The sequence below is a fragment of the Molothrus aeneus genome, chromosome 7, assembly GCF_037042795.1.
Source record: "Molothrus aeneus isolate 106 chromosome 7, BPBGC_Maene_1.0, whole genome shotgun sequence".
NCBI lineage: Eukaryota > Metazoa > Chordata > Aves > Passeriformes > Icteridae > Molothrus > Molothrus aeneus.
The window spans coordinates 19566935-19591224 of record NC_089652.1 but is presented as its reverse complement, the minus strand read 5'-3'; the positions used below and the strand labels follow the sequence as shown (position 1 = coordinate 19591224).

The 24290-nt window shown below is 38.2% G+C and overlaps 1 protein-coding gene across 1 annotated transcript in view; it reads left to right on the top strand.

The window, feature by feature from the left end:
• The first annotated feature begins 19146 nt into the window (after positions 1 to 19146).
• The window catches only part of LOC136558925 (collagen alpha-1(XXVIII) chain-like), a 32845-nt gene continuing 27701 nt past the window's right edge, over positions 19147 to 24290 (top strand). The window contains exons 1-4 of the mRNA XM_066553716.1: positions 19147 to 19303; positions 20079 to 20647; positions 22284 to 22304; positions 23802 to 23861. Of these exons, the coding sequence (XP_066409813.1) occupies positions 19147 to 19303; positions 20079 to 20647; positions 22284 to 22304; positions 23802 to 23861 (807 nt within the window). The remainder of the gene's footprint in view (positions 19304 to 20078; positions 20648 to 22283; positions 22305 to 23801; positions 23862 to 24290) is intronic.

Sequence of the window (24290 nt, the reverse complement as noted above, 5' to 3'; positions counted from 1 at the left end):
TAAGCCCAGATACTTTACTGCTGAATAATAATAACAAAGGGGCCAGCACAGGATAATGCTATCCTCTGCTACTTCATCTAAAATTTTCACCTCTCACTTTACCATGGCACCTCATCATCCAACTAAAGGGACCCTGTCCTGCTGGACACCATTAAATGGGATCTCTTAGAGACTAGAGACTTCAAGATCAGAATAAAAACTCCTCAAGGCTTTCCCAAAACTACACCCAAAATTGCTTATATGGGCACAACACATCTCTTTCTCTCATCTTTCTGTTGACTGCTTCTGCTGGCAGCTCATGATTTCTTATTGAACTAGACCTAGAGATTTTTAGTTGATTATGCATGTTTAAGAAGATGCAGACTACATCTGTTAGAACTTAGAGGGAGAAAACATAGACAATGCTGCTGCTCACTGAACTTTACTTCTGATTCAAAATACAGTTTGGGATGTCTTTGCTTGCCTGGTTTTTAGTGTAAGCAAGCACTCAGAAAAGCAGTTCAAGGTGTAATTTAGAACTAACAACGACACTGCTTACTTATTAAGGATATCTGCTAAGCAAGGAAGTTAAAAATTAAAAGGCTTCATTTTCACCAAGGTTCAGTCTAAATTAGTGTCCAAACTCATGCAGTTCTTCACAGACAGATAGAAACATTAGGGTTGATGTATGACTAGATAAAGATAGAAAGTTGATGGTTAAGGAAAGTAAAAAAATGTATATATATATATATTCACTATAGGAAAATGTGGGTCAGATCTATAAATTTGTCTCTTCTGAATTTATTAGAGCTAGGACAGTTCAGAGAGGCTAAGGATCTGCCCAGTGCATTATCCAATAAGGCTGTAATTGCCATTGGCATTCAGTAATCTTGTGGTCAATCTGTCCTCAGATAAACCCAGGTGTTTCCACATAGAAAACATTTAAAGTTACAAGCTGTGTTTCCAATTTCACATTTAAAGTTTAATCATTAAATCCTATGCCTTTATCATGACAAGCTTTTTTTGCTATTTTTGGGCAATCATGCTAAAGCAAGGCTACATTTTAAACATACTAAAGCCATGCTCATTTTTTGGGAGAACACTGGTAATGACAAGTCATACAAATCTAAACTAAACTCTGTCTCTCTACCTGGGTAATAATATAAGTACCCAACAGCAGCAATTAACTCTTCAGATTTCATCCATCTTTGCTATTCTACCATCTAAAGTGTCCCATTTCTTTAACTGAACCTTAGTTTTATAGCAAGCAACAATGTGTGTGTGTGTGTGTTTGAGTGTGTTAGAGGCTTCCTTTCTTAACAGGCTGTTAATGGCAGGATGGGCTCTTCTGAGATACTATTTTTGAGACATTTCCTTCACCTAAGGCCCACTTCAGTTTGCATCAAAGACATCAGACTTCAGGGAGAGCAGATTAAGCTGTTTTCATGGGGATCCACAGTAGCAATGTGCATTTGGACTTCACCACTTATTTTTTCCAAATACATGTGTTGTGAGCAGAAATTTCCTTAAAAGGTCATGTTTTAGGGAACATGCATCTTGTACAAAGGACGACTATTAATTTCAACTCTACAACACATGAAAAAACCAAAACAGACAATAGCCCAAACTTCATCAAGTGTCTCATATAAGCCACATCACATTTCACAGTAACTAAAACAATGGAAATTATTTGCCAGGGAAGTATTTTCTTCCAAGGATTTAAAGACAAAAAAAAAAAGTCCACCTAATCTCAAACTAAGAAAAAGAGAGCCTTAGTTGATATAATACCCAAAACTCTAATGCATATTTGTAACTAAAGCACAGATTTCCAGAAGACTAGATCAAAATTGGGTCTCCAGACCACATAAATATGAGAAACATTAAGCTGAGGAGATGTGAATTGGTCCAGAACAGAAATCACAGAGTCAGAATTGCACAATGCAGCTGGCACTGTGGCCAAAAGTTTCCTCAAGGTCTTCTGGTTAGTGACATATTACAACTTCTCTTTCAACCTGGCATTATATTACTGCATTCTGGAACAAGAAGCAGGAACATGCAAACTTTTTTGGTAATTGCCACTGAACAAGTGAGACTAGTAGAAAGACAGTCAGTAAAGGAGCTTCCAAAACACCCCAGGTACATGTCATCTGCAGAAATGGGCCTGTGGGGGAGTTTAACAGTAACTATGTAGAGATGAGAGAGTTTTTTTTAATTCACCTGGAAGGAAGAAGAAAGTGGAGAAAGATTAAACAGATTGCAGTTATTCTTTCCAGTTGTCCTTTGGTCAGCACTGTCTGGTCCACCCTGGAAGTCCTTGTGCCCCATCCTGGAGACACGGTCACCAAGTAAGGGCAAGTATGCTCTACTTCAGCTGCATCTCTAACTGCCAAAGATCTTGGTACTTGCCTTACTGCAAACAGATTTCTTTGGAAGTTTCTCTGTCTCTAAAGAACAAAGGTCCTCATTTTTGCTCCAGTCCACTGGCCCTTCAGTACCATTCTGCCCTGCAAGGAAGCAACAAATGGGATTTGTACTTGAAAAGGAATGGGAGGTAGAGAAGCATTTGTAAATGACTTATGATATAAAAACTTTATAGGGAATTCACAAGGAAAATAGGATAGGCTGGAATAACTCTGAATCTCCCTTACTCTTTTCATTGGTTTACTTTCCTATTAATAACAGATATTAGGTCTGTTCAGGACAAACATCTTTGTAAGTGGGACGCATACTAAAAATGGTTAGGTATCATTCCTCCAACAGCTAGGATGAAATGCTTGAGAGATCACAAAAGCAGTCAGTCAAAAGACCCAAGAAATGATAAATAATAAGACATCTGTAGTATTAATTAGAATTCCAGGCCAAACCCAGGGTAATAACAGTAAACAAATGAGAACACGGTGTAGCAGTACAGGGATTGCAGTTGACAGATTCTCACAGTTTGGATATGTATTTCAGAACACCACTGCTTACTTATTAAAAAAAGTTGAAAACATAGCCTAACTCTGAATTTTCTAAACAAGCCTCCACACTTACTGAAAAAGAGAACTAGATATCAATAGGCCTATTAAACTCCATCTAAGAACAAAGTCACTGAGTGTATGGTGAAAGTATAGCTACCCCACAACACCCTGTGAATGAAAACCACTGATTTGTATACAGAGATATTTGTAATATAAATATATTTTTATGTTAAATTAAATGGAAAAACATGAAGAAAATCATAGCCCAAAATAAGTCACACTGTAGCAATTCTTAACTGATTGCTAAGGAACAATACCCAAAATATTTGGTTTGAAAATAGCACCTGATTCAGTCAACCTGCAAAACTACTTTGACAAGAAGAGACCAAACTCATGAATGCATGAGGTCAAAAGGATTACAATAATTAAAAAAACCTAACCTCTCTCCTCCTTGGGGGACTTGTTCACAGGAATGAGATATAGGACAGTTCAGTGAGCACAAACTTTGGTAAGCAGGGCAACTGGCTTGACTAGTCTACCCTTCCCCCTTATCCACTTTCCCTCAGAGCTGTAGCACAGCCACTGCCAGTCCCTTTTGTCCCCTCAGTCAGCAGATCCTTAGGGGAGCACTGATGGCTGTGCCCACTTCACAGCACAGCCCCCAAATGCACCACAGAGCAGCAAACAGCAGCAGGGACACCAGAGCCTCACTGCGCTGCACTGCTCTGCCAGAGTCTCAGCAGCTTGTACTGGGCAGGAGGAGCAGGGTACAAGCCTGGAGAAGCTACATCCACCTGAGCTACCATGAAAAGAGTACATAATGGTATTTTTATAGTTACTTCACAGAATACAAAATTTTGAGGTAGAAGTTTGCCATCAAAAATAGCTTGATGGCGTGATTTGTATTTTGCAAGATAGCTAATTGAATTCCTCCTTCCTTTCAGCATAATTTTTTGCATTCAGAAGTCATTATTGTATAATCCAGTTTCAAAATTTAAGATTTTTCCTAATTAGGATTCGTCTAAAGACCTCGGCACAGTAAAGGCTACCTCCTGTTGCTTTATTTGAATACATGGTGATCAGCATTATGAAGGATGAGAACTCAAAAGCCACAGGGAAGTTACTTTTCTAGTAAGAAAAGGAACTTCAAGAAATTTCAGATATGCAACACTTGAGTTTCAAGTACAGCTGCACAGTAAGCTGAAGAGCATATTCAAGAAACTGAAACACATTCTTGACTCCTTTTGCCTAAGTTCTCACTGGAACAGTAGTTTGTAAGTTCTAAAAATATGTATGAGAAGCTGCTAAGCAATATACCCATTGTAATGACCAGTGTCTTAAAATGCTTTGGAGGGGTTGTTTATTTTTTAGGGTTTTTTTTTCTTTAAGATAAATAATTGTGCTAAAGTGTCATTGTAAGCCAGAGCCAGAAGCTATTAAAAGGAAATAGGATGTTACATACCAGATCCCCTAGTACTAAAACTTCTCTGTTCCTTAAGAGCAACTTTAATACTTAGCCTTCTAGAAAAACTGAAGCTATGTCACTTTGTGTCAGACACTTTAAGAAATACTAATGAAAATGCCCTCGGTCCCCATAATCCTCTGTGGCTGATTAGGTACAGTAGAAGAAGTTGTTTCATTAATTTGAAGACCATTAGCTTGAGCCTCATATTGACCTGAAAGTAATGTTTTATTCATGTTGTAGTGTTGTAGTCAAAACTCCAGAAATAATTAAAAGGACAAGTCTCAAACCTTGGACCTTTGATTTATGAAGCTGGATACCCAGTTAATAATTGCATGACGAAAAAAGCGGAGTAGGAAGCCAGCAGTCCTGATATATTATTATTGCCATCTTCCTTTGAAAAACCGATGGGTAATCAAATACATATCTATAAGAATGTCTTCAAAACACAAACATTCCAATTATTTCCACAGGTCACAGTTAAAAACCTTCCTTCTAAATTTAAAAAAATAAAATAGACATTAGGTTAAATTCAGGCTCCATTAGACTTTGGAGGCAAAAGTCCAAAGTTCAATAGTTTCAGTTAAGATTCATCAGAAGATAGTGAATAGCTACCCATAGCCATTATTCAAATGAAACACAAGATGCCTGGATCTACTACAGGAACAAAAGAGAGCATTTTTTAATAAAAGATGACAAAAACTTATGCCTGACTTTAGAAATTAGGTTTATAGTTTTCCTAGATATAAGTAGGAACTCACTGTAGTCAAAAATCAGTTCTTCCAGTCAACCTTTCAAATAATCAGTCCCCTGAATTTTTATTAGCTATTGTTTGAGTGGTGTTCAAGGTTTGATACCTTTTGAATGTAATGAAATGATTCAGCCTGAAGTGCAAAGGCACATACATATGAATGGTAAAGTTTTTTAAAAAAAAGTTGTTAAAAATCTGTCATCATCCAACAGGCAGCCAGTGATATTAAGAAATACTGAAATAAAGACTAGCGAATAGAACGTCTGCTGATCCATCTTTACCTTTTCCAGTAGAAGTATATCTCGCTCTCTTTATATCCAGCAAAGAAATGTAGTGAAAATTCAAGACAAAGATTTAAGCCATCTGTAATCAACACAGGCATCCCACACCATTCTTGCAGGATGATTTAGTCATATCTGTTCCTTTATGCACCTCATTGCCCAGAGTCACTGTGGATTCCATTTTTCCTGGGATTTGACAAGTCTTGTGAGTGTGGCAATACATTACCTTTAGATTAGCTTTTTAATATTTTAAATCAAGTGAGGTAAGTGAGCTTCAATGAAACTTACAGAACATATGCAAAATATGTGAAACTCTTCTCATGTTTTACTGTCATTCAACTTTTCCATGTCATCAGACTACAACTGCTTCAAATATTGAAGCACTGACAACAGTCAGCAGAGATTCAGATAATATGTCATGTTAGTGTCAGCACTCTTCCATTTCTGCACCAAAGTATTTTTAATAAAAGAGAATATTAAACCCAAATTTTGCTCTCAGAGCTACAGCACCAATAACCATTTACTGTTGTCTTAAAGGATATCATGGTCTTCCCATTATTTCTGTTGCTGTACTTGCGCTTATTCCAGTATGGATCACATATTCTACATTGCTCTTTCCTTTTCCTTCATTCCCAATATATTTTGGTCTTCCTAATATTTCATTGCAGATTAAGTTACAAGACAGAGCAAAGAGGAATGCAAGCCAAAACCAATATAATCAATATATGCAGAAGTCCTTACTACTCCTCTTACAGCAAAACAATTGCTTTGTATGTGAACTGATGTATTGATCAAGTTGCACTAGGAGATACAAGGTCAGATTCATGACTATGAAACTGCTGATTTGAACTAACTCACCGGTATAAGAAAAACCATACAAAATGAATATAGTTTAAGATCAGCAGAGCAAATCTTACTGCAGCACACAATCAGAATACCAGAAAGAGGTGAAGTTACAACACCACAACCTCCATACTTTCCTACTTCACAGGGATCCCTGGAAACTATGTATGAGATAGAACATTTCATTGACTACTTACTATGCCTGTGATGCTTAAATCCCCATTAACCAGGATTAGGAAGGGACAAAAGGTACTTTAAAGACACCTGTCATTATCTCACACTCATCCTGAGTTAAACACAGTGAAAGACTAGGGATTGGTGGGCAGTTTTCCATTTTTGTTTGACCTTTAGGTTTTAACAGTATAAGGTTATATTAGAAGAAAGCTATGCAAAATATCATTCTCGCTGGGATCCAGCTAAGGGCTAGAATAAAAGAATAAAGAAATAAAAAATAAAAACATGTCAGAAATGACTGATTTCCACAGGGACACAATTGCACTCCATACCCTCAATCATATGCTGCAGGAGGTGCCCTTTTTTTCCCTCCGTAGCAAAAGGTAGCTTCTCATGGGTCACATTCCCAAAACAATGCTAAAGAATCTATCATCCCTGCTCATGTTTCATTATTTCTAAACATAGACGACATAAGGATATTTCAAATATTTTTTTTCATTAAAACTTACCACCTAGGAGTCTAATCATATAAGCAATTTGAATACACTAAATATTGGTTTAGTGGGTTTACCCTAGAAGATAATAAAATATCCCCTCTTAGTTTTGCCGGTTTGATCTTGATGTCCATTTTGATCTTTATGTCTTCATTCCCCTATCTGCAAAACAAAGCAGAGATCATAACTCCTGTCACTTGTTTTCTTAAACCAAAATAATAACCACTAGTGAGGAGGATCAGAGGTAAAGTTTTCCAGTGAACATAATTTACATTTTCAGACTACTTAAGTTTGCAACTTAAGTCAGTTTAAACTAACAGTCAGTTTAAATAAGCCAAAACTAAATTCAACAACAAGAAACCTCTCAGATTTTAGGTTGCAGCTCTTTTAGTATTTGATTTACACAATTTTCCATAGAGGATAAATGATACAAAGGAGTCAACAGAATCTTTTCTATCAAGTCAAATGGAACATCAAAAAAGAGTTGTTGCACACACACATTTGCCAAAAGGAGCCCTGTTTTCTTTGAATTTGCATTTGTGCACATGTTAGAAGCAGACTCAAATTCTGCAGCTAGAGTCTGCTCTTTTTCTCAGCAAATTTCTTCAGGTGAAAAGTGGGAAATGGTTGGAAGGGAGCCTGGTTCTTTTAATCTTATCTAAGCAGTCCTGAAAGGAGTTGCAGCTGAAGATAAGGGGTGTGGAGTCACATGCCTCTCTCCATTGGAGTTTGTATTGTGTTATGGGGAATGATCCGATTTCTGCAGTCCCAATTTGAAGCTACTGCAATTCCAGCATCTTTACAGGAGATGTTCCTAATATGCACAAATATGAAGAGAACTAGGCATAGTCATAACATTTAATTGGGGCAGTAAAATTAGAACTACCATCTACTGCCACTGCAATGCCATGTTTAGGAAAAAAAAAACAGCCATGCTTTGCCTTTGAAGTGATCTTTACTTGGGCTGTCCCTGGCTAAAAGGGTTTAAGGGGAGGAGGTGAATTTTTTCCTCATCTCTGAGGTGACATTTAACAGACCTGGGAAACAGACATCAGCTGTGATGGTCTACTCAGGAAGGGCTATGCCATGAATGACTTCTAAAAGCAAATAAAATAGTAATGCATTCAGTATACTTAAAATCACATTCTTTGACAAAGGACTTCTTCCTTCTTGACTTTATCTTCTTCTTGATAGTAACTGTTACCAACAGGGCTGAGATGGACCAAATACTTGACACAGCGAAGACTATAGCAAAAAACACAATACTCAAAGAATGCTACTTCAAAATCCTTGTAAACTGCAAATTCCTCCTGCTTGTATTTGACAGAGTAACTCTGAACTATGCACAGCATGCTTCATAATACACAATGATTAGAACAAGAAGCAAGCATTTACATTTGAGGCAACATCACTTTTTTCCCCCCTCAAATAATTTTAAAATCCTTCCACTAGAGCGGCATATATTTAGAGTGGGGTAAGAAGTTCAACTCCAGGATAGAGTTCTCAAGAGGTTCTCAAGCCAAGGAAGCAAAAAGATCTAATATCCACTGTTTTGCACCACAGCACAAGTAACAGGCAGGTTGTTTGTGTGAGTGGTTGCTGCTTTGTCTAGGTCAGGCCCCATGAGCATGCAGGAAAAAAAAGTACTGCTGTTTGCTAACCTTACTGCATCGTCCATCATCTCTCAGTTCCTAGTTACAGCTTAGAACCATCATCCCAGGACTCAGCAACCTCTACAGGCATGTGGTAGTTGTCATTGCATAACTCATGGAAGCGAGTTTTGAACCACACTTTGAGCAGTTCTGTCCCACAGTGCTCCCAGCATCTCTAACATCTACAAACCACTGTGAAATAATTAAAGATGCTCCACAAAAAAAAGTCACTAATCTGTAAATTAAACTGAGTTCCCATATGCACATAAAAAACTGCCTAGAACAGAAAAAATGTAATGAAGATGCTTTAGGATCCTGCTCACAGGCACGAGGCCTTTCAATGTTCTCATATGCAGCTAGCATGTATTTGAAGTTCTCAGCTCAACATATCATCTCAAGAATTTAAGAAATACAAAACTAAGAAGTTGTTTAACTTTAACCAGAAGGAACATTCCTTCCCAGTTATGATATCTTCATCAGCCCTACCACCTCATTCTTGAAAACTTTTATCAGGCAAAGAAGATTTCCTGAAAATGTGAGCAATGAATGCAGTTAATTAAAAGAAGTAGAGAAGGAGCAGACTGTTAGGCTACCTTTGGATCCAGAAAAAGACAGAAAAGATGAAGCTTGTAATCTGCTCACTTTAGATAGCTTCTTAAATGATTTTCATTTAACTAGAATTATATTTTTACACACTCCTTTTAATTTGGTTACTCTTTTCTGAAGGTCTTCATACTCTGAGATGATCCAAAACAGAACTCATTTTAACCACTAAAACATTACAGAATATTAATAGTCACAAATAGAGTGCAGCAAAACTAATTTACTATTTGATGCTCTGTAAGTAATGTTTTTATTTCCCTGTCCATCAGGTGAAGATACAGTTAACATAAGGAAATGCAATATAGCCTTAGACATTTATTGTGTATGCAGTATCCAAAGCTCAGTAAAAAACACCTTTGTGAAGAGAATATAGAAATCTATTGTTCAAAAATCCACTTTACTTTCCACAGTACAGAAAAACCGAAGATTTTCAAGAGGTTTTCAGAAAAGAAGGCTGAAGATCTGTCACATTATAATAACAATAAAAAGGTCTAAGTTCTTATAAAAAGGAAAAGTACATGCAAAGGGCAACAAATACTAAGCAGCCTAGGTTACCTAACACACTCTCTCTGCCATTGCAATAGGTGACACTTTCATACAAGAGATCTTTTCCCTGTCTCCCTTCATCTCTACTTCAAGGACCCCTCCGGCAGCCCATGCCACATTACAGACCAGGTAGGAGGATAAATCAGCTATTCCCCTCCTGATACTTCGAATCCATAGATAGTACACAATGCCCAAGTAGACCATTCAAAAGACAACTATAAAAATAGACCATGTTTTAGTCTCGTTTTGAACCAAAGTGGCTACAGTGATAGCACAGTGACTCCTACATTACATAAATTTCCTGAAGTTTAAAAAAAAGCTGTTAGCTGTAGCACTGATATTAATAGCCTTGCTCTATCAGCCACCTTGTGCAGCCAGAAACTACTCAACCTTCAAACGTGAATCAAGGCTGACACCCCGTGGAAGTATCTTGTAACTGATTTGTTTGGGTTTTTTCAACCTGACTTTTTAAAAACTGAAATGGCATATTGAAATTTTACTCCAGACCTCCAGGAGCCTTCTGAAAAACATTTGAAAAGATTCAGTTGTTCAAAAATATTCTTAAGACAAAAATAAATCATCTGAAAACTTGCATTATGTATAAAATTACCTGTTTTCTTAGGAGTCTCTAAGAAGTCAGATGTTTTGTAGCACTACACACAAGCATTTAACAAGTTAAGAATCCTGCAAGCTTAAAAAAATTAGAGAATCTAGTCCCACCTCTATAATTGTTACAGTTAATATATGATAATAGCAAAACTAGAGTAGAAGGATGTTCTGACATTAAAGCTTTGTGTAAACTACTTCAGAAATGGACATCTATTTTCTGTATTTCCACATAATCCTTTTTACAATCATTCCAAAGAGCAAGCATGGTATTAGATTCGAGTATTAGTGATTATTTAGAAACTACAGTATAAATAAACACTTCTATACATTGAATTTCAACCTAACACCAAGAGAAGTAATTTTTTGTGGAAGTAGAATACACAACACATGTAAAATGACCAATTATACATCAAAAAATAAGTTCACTTTCTATGTCTCTTGGTTCATTTATTTCAGAAGCACCAGTGCTATCACAGACAAGTCGAATTTGATTGGGGGAGTACCACTAAATCTAACAGAGAAATAGGCAAGCTATGCACATGTTTGCAAAATACTGCAAAACAGAGTTTTCATTATTCTCCCTCAAAGACATCAGCTATTATGATTTTGTCCTTGCACGGTTCCTAAACCATGTCTTCACTACAAAAACATGTTATACTGCACTGAAGGTGTCACAAAGCTCTTGTGAATACTTAAGCATTAAAAAACCCAGCCTCTTTCTCTCAGCTTCACGCTGCAGACTATACTCCCTCACTCCTGCACAGTATTTTATGGCTATCTCAGATGCTTAAGCAACTTTCTAAGTCATCTGCAATAGGAACCAGGTCTGTCCTTCAGAAAGCCACTAGCCATTTATTGTCTCCACTCCTGGAAAAACATTCCTCTCAGCTTAATTGGACTTCAGCCTTCCGAGTTCAGGAGGCTGGCTGGACGCAGAGACGCCGCAGCACTTTCAGCCCTCCGTACTGCCAGCAGCAGCTGGCAATCAATCAAACGCTGCCTCTGAACAGCCGCAGCCACCGGGGCACGGCCGGCACAGCCCGCGCGTCCCGGCAGCGCGGCCGGTCCCCACCGCGGGGCCGCCTACTCGCCTCGCTCGGCAGCTCCACCGCAATTCAGCTCCCACCGAGCGTCATTTTAGCACCCACGTATCTTAAAGCGCCTTCTTAACCACCTTCTGCTAAAAAGAATAATTCAGCAGGCTTGGTGCTACACATATTTAAGTATAAAGATGATTAAACACTGCCTACTGCCATCAGTTATACCTGCGCAATTACATTCAGTAATAATTGCATGTCTTTAAGCTCTTAGCTCACCAAACCATACTGCAGACTGCCTCAGCTAATGCGTGCCTACACAGAAAAAACGACTGTGCTACAGGTGCACCAAAAGGAAAGAGTTATTTGAACACCACAAAAATTAATAGATAAGATTTCACCCTAACACAACTCCACAAAAATGCGTTTACATTCTACAAGTTTTCATTTAGAAATCATACAATAGTTTGCATTGGAAAGGACCTTTAAAAGTCCCCTAGTCCAACCCCCCTGCAGTGCAAAGGGATACCTTCAACCAGATCAGGTTGTTCAGAACTCCATCCAACCTCCTTTGAATGTCTCCAGGCATGATACCTCTACCACCTCTCTGAACAATCTGGCCCAGTGTTTTATCATCCTCATTGCAAAGAACATCTTCCTTATAGCTAATCTAACCTCTTTTAGTCTAAAACCATTACCCCTTGGCCCATTCCAACAAGCCCTGCTAAAAAGTCTACGCCCATTTTCCTCATAGGCCCTCTCAAGTACTGGAAGGCCACCATGAGGTCTCCCTTGAGCCTGCTGTTCTCCAGACTGAACAACCTCAACTCTCTCAGCCTTTAAACATATACTTACACATACCTTTTTTAAAAGCTCTGAATGAGGTAGAGGTTTACTAGTTTATGAGTGTGAAGACCTACCTCTGTCTCCACTAGCACAGCATTTCACCACAAGCAAATGTTGCTAAATAGGGCTGATATTTCACTGAGGGCTCTCTGAGGGGTTTGTGAAGAGCTGTAGATACCCACTGACATGGAGATGCCTACCAGCACTCATGATGACCTGTAAATAATGGCACCAATTCTGTCAGGAACAGCAGAACAGCTGCATCCCCAGGGCAGGGAGAATTGGGAGTTCCAAATGGGACAGCAGAGCTGGGCTTCTAATTCCACCACCCACAGCAAGGGACATGGGCTGGGAGCAGCCCCTAGCCCAGGCTATCAGGCACCAATATAGGACAGGACAGTATGGGACACCAGCATACCCAGACAAGGCTGTGGCAGAGCCAGTGACCCACCTGCCCTCACACCACTATGGGCAAGGTGGATGGCCTCAGGCTGAGCTGAAATGGTGCCGGGGTGGGGGTGTCAGCTGAGGCTGGTCAGGATCACTAAAGGCTCTGAGAGCTAGTTTACAAGCACAATTACTGCTCTGAGCTCAGAGGCTAATGTGTATTACAAGCAGTTTAAAAATAGGTCAAAAGAACTAATTCTAACATTTATGCAAGTTTAGAGTTATATTGACAGTGGTTGTAAGATAAATGCGTGACTCTTTACAACACTATAAATAATCACCTCTCTGAAAATCTGTTCCCAGCATGAAAAGGATCACAACTTTAGAACTGTATAGAACATGACTTTTTCTACCAAAACTCTGTCATTTGCTAATATGGTGTACCACATACAGCAACATGCTTTAACTACCTGATTATGTTTCCAGCAGAGTTATTCCACTTAAAATTATTGGAAAAGATCTCAAAATGTGCTAGGTGAGATTAATGCATCTGTTATTTATTGCACCTTCCTTAAAAACATGAGTTTCTACTCCTTAAAAATGAAATTACTGTATTTTAAAAAGAGTTTTGCATTGCTAATTACAGTTACCAACATGAAAATCAGGTAGGTGGAAGATAATTATGCAAATTGTACTGTACAATAAGAAGTAACTGGCGCATAACAGCAAATTCAAAATAATTTTTGAATTTTTGAATATTTGTCAAATACATTTTCATTGGCACCAATGTAGCAAATCAAATTAAATCTTTAAGAAATAATGTTTTTAAAAGTATTCTTGATCTAGTTAAATGTTCATGTTTGTACCATCAAATGTTAAGTCAAATATTTTGTATGTTAAAACTGTAGCTGTACTATTTTATTAGCATGCTTTCATTCTCTTGTTAGGCTAAATGCTTCAAATATGTTTGAAAATAACTTGCTTATGTATAGATATGCTTACATACTTAGGCTGTAAGATGAAAAATATCTCTTGGTGAGGGAAACTGAAAATGAAAGGAGAATTATTAAAATAAAAGCAGAAATAAATAAATACCTTAAAAACAGAACAAAAGTTTTGATATTGATTGATACTGCATGCAGACTATGAGTATTTAATTACCACTAAAATGCTCAAAGTGACTTTTTGCCTATATTGTCTCTAGATAAAAAAGAAAAATACTGAAGACAGCCTCCTCCCTTTTATGCCTTGTTAGAGTCTTTTTCTTGCCACACCTCCTGAAAAAACATTGCAGAAGAGCAGTACTTAAAAAGTGGAAAATGGAGAGCCACATTCATACCAGCTGCAAAAGAAAAAGACATGTTGACTACTACAGTCTCTATCACTAAAATCTGTTGGGAACTATACAAAGAGTAAGTCTCTGCCATCAAAGCCTTTGCTTACAGCATTTTCTGTGTCAGTGGGGTCAGAGAAAAACAGCTGATTTGCTTTGACAAACCATTTGCATTTGCAGAATGTAAGTCCATATTTTAAAAAAAATTTAAACTGTTGCCTCAAGAGTCGACAAACAGAAGTCAATTTGTCAAGACTTAACCATGATTAACTGACTGCTCAGTTGAATCCTGGGCTGTCAAATTCACTAGAACACATTTCACTAGTAGTCAAAAGGTGAAATACAGGTTTTTATCTTTCTTGACATATAATCCTATGTAAAGTTCTAATTTTTAAAAATTTTCTTGTTCAATTACTTCAAGTATTTGAACTTTCAAACTATTTTTCCCAAAATTTGCCTATGTGATACAACTTACAGGACTGTGAATTCTTTATAACATTCTTCTTTAGTAACAGGATACAAAATATTGTAAATTATGTGCTTTCATTATTTTACAAGTTCAAGTCAGGTAGGTTTTTGTTTCTTCTGGACACTTTGGTCATGTACTAACATGTATAATATAATGAAATAAATACACTTGAAATACCATTACACCATGATGCAGTCAGGTTAAATGGTCAAGACTTTCTTGAGGCCATGAAACACCAGAAGTTTGTGTGAAGTGTGTGTATTTTTAACAGTTGATAGCAGACTTGATATGTGAATTATTCACACTGAAGTAGCAAAAAAGTGCAAACATATTTCAGGTATATCATGTCAAACTCTTTGGGACAAAAAAATTACCATCAGAGCAGAGAAAAATCAAAGGCATGGTTTGTCTGCTTCATGCTACTCCCATAAACTGGCCTCCCTGGTGGTTCAGTATTCCTTTAGCATGTGGAAATATTCAGATGGTATTTTGCCAGCTAAGCTGGCTCATGATTACTCCATATCCAGTGATGTTGCAGGCTTGTAGGGACAGCTGAAGGGCTAGTCAGGACTTTATCACATTCTTGTGACATGATATCATGCTAGAAGACATTAGTTACTCTATCTTAAGAGAAATTACTCAAGGCTTCTCAATAATGTACTGAATTTTGTTAAACAGTGGGTGAAGGAGTCACAATTGAGCCAGACCAGGCTCAAGAGTCTGTGTAAAGGAGGTACCCACAGACAGATGGGAGGGGCAGACAAAGAAGAGAGCCCTGGGGAAGAAGTTTTGAACTGTCAGGCTTGCTGCTTCTTCTGCCCATTAGGAAGCAATAGTGAGGGCTGCTGCTGACACAGGAGGTCATGCTACACCACAGCAAGTGGCATCTGAGCCCCAATTCTTCATTCAGTGTCCCTTCAAAGTGCCCTTGCTACCTCATGCAGCTCTGAAGCTGTCATCACCTTGCAATGGTAATGCCACCAACAAAAGGGTATAAATATCACCTTTTTTTTTTTCCTTTCCTAAAAGTGCTTAAACACTCTCACTTGCAAAAAGATCTTGCAGATCTTTCTTCACTATGCCTTTCCTCATGGTTCTAAAATGATAAGGAATTCCTTTTGATTGAGTATAACCTACTTAGATGTGATTTTAATTAGCTCTCATATACCCCTCTATTCTTTGAAAAAAAGTGTTAGACCTCATTTCAAAGATTTGAAATACTGGGATCAGACAGCTGAGAACTCTTGGATTTCAAACAGTGATGGAAAAAATTCAGAGATCTGAATATGCAGCTATATCTGTGATCTCAGCTTCACTTGGTGCAACCATAACATAGCCTTATATTCATGTCAGTCTTTGACTCCTGCAAAGAGCACCAGTCTTAATGTAGGAAGCATATATGAGGTAAGATAGCTGGGCCCAACTTAGTCAACTAAGTACAGAAGTCTGTAGTGTCACCTCCCAGAGATGTAAAAGATACTTAAAAATGTTTCAATATGAGTGGAATGGAAATGCAATTAATTGTGTGCAGAAGCATCCAATGTCTTGATTCCTCAAGAAAAAATACAACACTTTTTTACTCCTTTACAAAAAAAAATTAAAATTCAGTAATAAATTTATAACACTTAAATGACAGCATGAATGTTCCTTAGCATAGGTTTTAAGGCATTTATTTTATTTTAAAAATACGTACAGAATAATGCCATTAAAATATTAAATAAGCACTTAGTAAAGTTTGTTGTGCATGAGGCAAGAAATCTTGCTGTTAATTTTTAGTTTTAAGAGTTATTTCAGATGTATCAGAGCATACATATTTTACATTGGTATCATTCAGGTTTTGATAAGCTGTCACTATAAGAATAGTGTAGGTATTGAGAACTTCCAAGTTCAGCAGACTGGAAGTCTAGAAGTGTGCTTTGTTATGTCACATAGCTGGAATTTGGACAGAATAATACCATGCAAACAGATTTAAAAATGTGGAGGCCTCACTAAGCTTTTAAACTAGCACCTGGCCAAGATAAAAAGATAAAAACATGTCCCGAAGGTAAACATTATTCACCAATAAAAGGAAATAGCCTGAAGCCAGGAACTTGCCACTAAACATGCAAGCAGAATAGTTATTTAATTAAGAAAATATTTGCCAGCTATGTTTTGAGGTAGGAATTAGAAGTGAAAATGAAAGAAGTTCAATTTTTTGCTTATGGGAAGCATATAATCCCAACCGTAAATAACATGCTTTTTCTTGCTAAAATTAGAATTTTTTTCTCATTAAGATTTAGGGGCTAGGGGAGATTTATTATACCTATTTCAGTTAAACACCATATAATTTGTGTTCCTAAATGGGAAGATATTGCCTTTTCGTTCCTTGCCTTAATCAAAATCTGATTATGACAGTCTAAGCACAGAAAAATCTAAGTGGCTGGAGAGAAATAAACATAAATTCTTTCCAGCCCTGAAAGAAGATTCTTTCTTACCTGTAATTGTGGCACAAATAGCTGTAGCTAAGTTAGTTTCAGCTTAGGTAAGGATAAGCAGCCATACAATATGTAGAGTTGCATTCAGCCATCCTAGTTCACCAGTTTTGGACTAACTACTGGCAAATAGAGAAAGCAGAAGATGGGGTTAGAACCATGGCAAATGGCTTCAGCATCCAGCTGCATTGTCCTGCCAGTGTCTCTCATGTATCTAAACTGGAGCCAAAGCTGCACTCTTTCTCCACAATCTCCTCAGCTGCCTTGGCTGTGCCTGTGATAAGTGGGCTGAGTTGGCTGGACACTGAAGATGGAAAGGAGGACAGCAGTTAGCACTGGGTCCTCTTTGTGTGCCTGTTGATGGAAAATGATGAGTCCACAGTAAAAGAAAAAGGTATTTCTGTGAAAAAAGCTACTTGTTTAATATGTTAATTTGGAATGCAAAGTTTTCAGAGGATCTTTGAGGAATTAGGTGACAAGCTGCAATCGCTGGTAAAAGAGATAGCCTTCAGGATCCTTAGCCACTCAGCTTAGATTTTGAAGGCATCATACTATGTGTCAGTCATTGATCCCTATTACAGTCTTTAAAAGGAGATATGGGACAAAGACAAATCTCCAGAAACTGCAACTGGCTTTCAGATTGGCCTGCCTTATTTGACCACCTCATGCTGGAGAGTTTCACCAGGAACTGAAATTTCAGTTGGCCAAGTTCAAGGGACAGTAAATATCTTTTTCATTCAGTAGTAACAGTAATCACTCATTATGAGGAGATCCTTTTAGGTTTGAAAGGGATCCTACAGCCATCAGCTGCTAAGATGATGTTGACAACATGATGCCCACTACAAAAAGCTGCCTAGTCAAACATGAGAGATGTGCAAAGTATGAGGGTAAAGTGTGTATGGTAGTGATGGGAGAAGAGAGTGAACAGCATTGGGCTGGTGTATAGGGAAGCATGCTGGGGTAAGAACAGCCCTCTTCCATTCATGTCCCAGTTACGGATGAGCATTTTCGTGTGTAAACGGCTGTGGGGGCTGAACTCGAATATATACGCATAGCCTCGGGGGGAGCAGAGGAGCGGCTGGCTGCGGAGGAGGGGGAGCCAGGCTTGCTGTTCTCTGCCTTACTCCATTCTGCTGGCCCCTCCTGACATATGACACCGATTCTCACACGAGCTTGCCGCCCGGCTTCTCCCTCCTTTCCTCACAGAGCATCCATCACAGGGAGGGCAACGCAGCTGCCAGCGAGCCCCGAGCAGCATCCTGCATCCCTGCACAGCCTTTGGCTTTGGAGCATTGAGGTAAGGACCCCCTGCCCTCTCTGCCTGTGTCTGTGGGCACAGGAATTCCCACCCTAAACTATCAGAAACCAAGAAACGCTGCAGTCAAGGCTGTGTTAGGGAATCCTATGAGTCAGGTGATTTACGCTCTGTCCTGGGAGGTTGATCCTTGCCACCAAACTGCCCTTTTGGTATGCACTGTAGCTACCTGGGGAGAGTTTGCAGGGAGATGGCCATGAAACCAAAGTGCAGCAGGAATGATTTATCAGACCCTGAGCAGGCTGTGAGCTACTCTGGGTGTGCATGTGAGGGCAGGACAAACAGTTATAATCCCTTCTGAAGGAAAAAGTCCTATCAGTAGGTAGCTGTTGAGCCTAGGCTCTGCACTCCAGGCACATCCCCAGGATTGCACAGCAGGTACATTCATGCCTTGACAGCACCCTCAGGCCATGACTGTTCTCCATAGGACTGTCGAGGCCAGGGGACTGAGATAGCAGGAAGAAATGTGCAGTTCTTAAGTAAAGAGAGCAGAGAAAAACTAAGGTTTGCCTCAGTACCTCCTTCTCTCCATGTCAGCCATGGAAAAAGCCGGTTTAGAAAAAAACACCTCTGTGAATTACACTTGGGGTTCACAGTGCATCCACACAGGTACAGCCATGGATTGTACAAACAATACCAGGCAATGAGAGAGAACTGAAGTGTGTTTGTAAAAGTCTGTCTCCAGTGTAGAGAGATGTATGTGCTAGAACGATATGTACTATGCTTGAAAAAATTCCAGTATGTCTCCATTTATTATTTATTGTGTGGTTTTGAAAGGATTTTACCCAAAGAAAGCAATATCAGCTTGTTTTTTGGGATGGTAGTCTAAAATACAAGACTGCTAAGCAACCTGTTGAAGCAAAATCGAATCATGTTTTATCATCCTTGTGCTGCTGTGCTTCTGTATTTTTGTTGTTTAGGAAACAAACAAATGATGTTCCTCAGATTCTGGTGGCTTTTGTGGATACTTGAACACCATGAGATTTTAGCAGAAAATCTCAGGGAAGAGAAGATATATGGATTGAGAAGATTAAAACCTAAACACATTCTGTCAAATATTGTAGAAAAATATCCCAGCTCAAGTGATCAAGGTGAATATTGTAATTCTAAAACAGGTGTGATTTTAAACATCCTGATTTATTTGGATTCTGGACTATATAGTTAACTTGCCTTCCAGATGCTTATAATCAGCCAGGTTTGCCTCATCCTACATTTGCACGTGCCTAATTTTTGCACTTTTATCTTTTTACTCCCATCTTTTCTCTCCCTTTTTGTGTATTTGAGAAAAGGAGACAGCATCTGTGTTTTGTTATGATGTGGCTGAGAGCCTCTTACTGTCATAAGAATAATAGCCCATATAACTCTATTTTCATAGAATTAATGTCATTAGTAGTTCAGAAAATTAATTCAGATCCTGGTTTTGGAAATTTTTGTCACTGGATGCAAGTGTTAGTACTAGGGACAGTACTAACACTCACTCAAAATCCAGCTCTGTCAAATCACATTCCAGTGTCTTGTTCAGTAAGCCTCATTTTCTTATACATGACTTCCAGCTATGTTGGTAGGGACAGTGAAGTACCAGGCAAGATGACAAAATGAAATTTAAAAACCACTACAACATTTCTCATTTCATACTACATGACATCAACACACCTTCAGGTTTTTATTCCTTGGGGCATCTGTTTTGGAGCAAATCCCTCAGCCTCTATCAGCTCTATCTTCATGAAGGGCTCACACTTGTGAACACAGATGTCATCAAAAGTTTCCACAATTCCAATGCCATTCTTCAATCCTAAAATACATGTAAGGGTAGAATGAGATTTAGTATGTAGTCACTCCACTCACCTACATACCTATTTATTCTAGATGAAGATTGCATTCTGGAAATTGCTTTTTTACTGGACAGCTCTGAAAGTGCTAAGGACTATAACCATGAACAACAGAAAAGATTTGTGCTGCAAACAGTAGACAGAATGAAAAGTCTGCAGCTTAGTTCTGGACGTACCCTGCGCTGGAGGATGGCCTTACTTCAGTACAGCAGCACTGTTTTCATTGAGCAGACTTTCCATGACTGGAAAGGTCCTGAAGCATTCAAATCCCACATTGCTCCCATCACCCACATAGGTCATGGCACCTACACAACTTATGCTATAACTAATCTTACCCAGCTCTACATGTCTGAAGGGACTTTGGGTAGTGTCAAAGTAGCCGTGCTTTTCACTGATGGAGTGGATCATCCAAGAAACCCAGACATTTTTGCAGCTGCAGCTGATGCTAAACACCAAGGAATTGTATTTTTCACAATGGGAATGACCAGAGTGGCTGAGGAGGTTAGCAATGCTGCCAAGCTCCGGCTCCTGGCCAGTGTCCCAGCATCCAGATTCGTTTTCAACCTCCAGGAGAAAGGAACTGTGGAGAAGGTTCTCAAAGAAATGGTATGTATGAGAAAGAATTTGAAATAGTGTTAGGAACGTGTGTAAATCTTATATCCAATATTTTGAAAATACATTTCTTCAATATACCATTGAAGAAACTTGTACATTTTACATGTTAAAGTAGCACAATTATTAATGAGATCACTGTGCCAAAATACAGGTTTCCTTTCTCTTCCCACCATTCAGGTCTTGTCATCCAAAGGATTTGACATTGCAAACTGAATTAGATTTTAAAATTATTTTTATCTTTGTTTTTCCTCCTAAGAAAGGTATTTCAAATCTCTTGTCTTAAAAAACACTTTTTTTTTTACATCCTAGTGCTTTATTCTGTAGCAAGTAGGAAAGTGAAGCTGCCTTTTGTATCAGAAAAAGATGCAGCTCCTGTAGAAGTGAAAATAAATTTGCAGACCATGGAGATAGCTCAATTTAGACAAAATTTGAACTTGGTGATAGACATCTTTAAATTTCCATGGAAAATCTACCACATAATCAAGAGGAAATATGTAAATTGAGCTTGAAGCTTTGTTTGGATGCCTTTCTTCTCCATTTAAACTTTATATATAAAAACACATTCCCTGCCAAGTATGGAGAATAGAGCCATATTCTAGCCTATAACCCTGGGGACACAAGCTGTGGATGGAGTCCTTATCTGAGCATGCACAGAGATATAAACTAGAATTATGAATAACAACCAGGAGACTTCTGCAATGAAATGGACACCAAAGTGATCTCACACAGGCCTTGAAATTGCACCTGTGTTGGTTTGCCTGTCTCCCTGTCCTTCACTTTGTTTGCACTGGTTCCCTGAAGAGCGCACTTCCCATCTTCTCTGGTACTATCCCTTTTTCCTGTGTCACAGTAACCACCTCTCAAGGAACAAAACACACTTTATTTTACCTCTTCTAAACAGGCAGTCATCCTCAGGTGCTGTCTTTCAATAGCACGGCTGCTGTCTGGCTTTGTCATAACTATACGCGCATGCATGAAAATTTTAGAGATCTGTATTGCACTGCTGCTCATCAACACATTTATGTCCTCTCAAGAGACTGCATTAGTTGTGGAAAATGGGAGGAATGCATTGCATGTGGGTGTCTCAGCTCTACAGATCTTCTCAAAAATAACAGCTAAATCAATGATGATAACTTTACGTGATCATTGGCAAAGTCAAATCTTTTCTAGGGTGTACTTCCTGTTCTCATTTTGTGTGTGCTTAACAGTATGAATACAAGAGCTTCTGATTTTACAAGTGTAGAACATTCATCCTTCACTCCTACTAAAGAGCTGCTGCTATTCAGCAGTTTGTAAACAATGCAATTTGTGGGTGCATTGTTCCCATATATCTAGCTAACCTGTTTACTATTGTAATTTTAGAAAATTATGGCTGAATATGAAGAGTCAGTGATTTCAGTCAACAATCTATAAAAACAATTGAAAATCTTGAGATTTTTTTTTGAGTGGAGAGATTGCTAGAATGTTTCTTAGAAATTAAAATTTAATTGTTATTCAATATATTAATTGTATAATTTAATTAGCTAGTTGGTGAATCTATTTATTGTCACATCTTGCAGTGTCTTTTCTGTAGAGCTGGATTAAGACTTTAAGTTTCTAATGTTGTTTTCAATATCTGTCTTTACAGAAAGACCTGTCTGAGGAGGAGGTAAATCTTTTAAGTTTTTGGTTTTTCTTTTCCTCTGTAGACTTACTGCTTAATATATATATTTACAATTATATGGAAACATAATTCAGGAAAACTGATAGCTCAGGAAGCTGGTTAAATGCTGAGTCTAATGGAATTGTCTTCAAGTTAAACATGTTTTTGAATTTGCAGGACAGAGCTTTAATTTGCTATCCTAAGGTAATTTACTAACGTATTTATTAATTAATAATTTGTTAATTTCCTAACTACAAATGTAATTTGCTAACCTAAAGTATTTTCAAAAAAAAAGAAACAACGTGTGAGTATTCAGGCTAGCTGCTACATCTTGACATATCCTCTGACAGACTCAGTGAAAAAGAAAACATGATGCAGAGCTGAAGACAGGGCAGTTCTAGCCCTTAACCCTCTTCCTATGTGAGAGGGTTTGAAAAGGGTAAGATCTCAAAACTCTACCACTGAGTTCTTCCAGTTTGTCCATGCTGTGTCACCCTGACTGCAGGCATTGACAGGTCTGGCTGGCATTTTGTGGGGAATAAAGTTAGTTTTCCTTTTAAAGATGTTAATGATATTTAAGGCAAAGTTATCAGACAAAAAATGTTCTCCTAAGCAGCTCAGGCAAACTGCTAAATAGTGTGAGTGTTCATAAAACTTTGAAAGATTTCCTTTTTTACTAATTTCCACTGACATGTTGATTTTTCTCTATCTATATAGAAGTAGTAAGACAGTCAATGTTAGCCTTGGAAAACATATTGTGACTAATTTGGATATTCAGATAAGAATGATTTTTGAACCCCTCAGTTCTAGACATCTTCAAGATGAGCGGAGATTTAATAAATAACTAAACAAAAAATTAAAATTACATTCCTTATCCTTCCTTCAAAAATAACTCCAGTATCTATGATAGCTCTGTCATGATCTTAAAGATTCAAGAAGATCTTAAAAATCACATAAATACATACCATAATGAGGTTTGACTGCAACACCTGATGGCAGAGATAACAGAAGAGAAAGAAAGATTATCAAGTATTATAATGAGTTGCATTAACAAAAAGTATACATCCATTCATATTTTGTTTATAGATCTAGCTAGAGCTAAACTATGAACTATCCTGCATACAATGGAATTAAGTAAAGGGATGTAAGATGCTTTTTTACTCCATCTTCCTGACTATCTCTACCGTGCCTAGTAATGAAAACAAAACAGACACAGCATACCCATAAACTGACCTTGTGAAGAGTTTGGAGGTAAAGCCATTATCAAGATGATTGAAATTTTAGGAGTAGGAATGATACACAATTTTGGATGGAGTGTAGGAGGTCACATTCCAGATGAGTAGTAAACTGATAGTTAAAAGATTTCTGTAAAACATTTAAATATAATTTCTGGTCATTCCAGGTGTAAAATTTAAACTAGCCATACAGTAACTTATGCAAATGTCTGTGTGTTTTCTATCTCTTCCATTAAAATGTGCTGATTTGTACTATTTTCATCCAAAGTGTCCCCCGGTTGACACATGTAACTGTGAGAAGGGGGAAAGAGGCCTTCCTGGTCCTGCTGTAAGTAGCTGTCACTCAAATAACTGATCTACAGTAGAAGTTAAAATGTAATTTACTGTTAAAATTTTAAAAGAAATTGTTTGAACCCAAATCCTGAGATCACAGAAGTTCAAGGGTCAATACACACTCCTCCATGAAGATGCCCCAGCAGCAGGAAGTGCACAGAGTCCTGAGAATGCCATGAGACACATCCTCGGTGTGGGGACAGACAGGAGGATGAACAGCGACGTGTAGTGAGGCTCTCCTGTGTGCCACAGCAGTATGAAAGGCTGAAAGGAACACATTTCCTGTTCAATCAGACAAGGCCAGCTGGATCTAACTAGCCTCAAATCAAACATTAATATCCAAAAAGCTCTTTGAAAGCAAGAGAGAGAGCAAAATACCGAAGCATCAGGAACAACTGAGACAAGAATAAAGTGGGCTGGACTT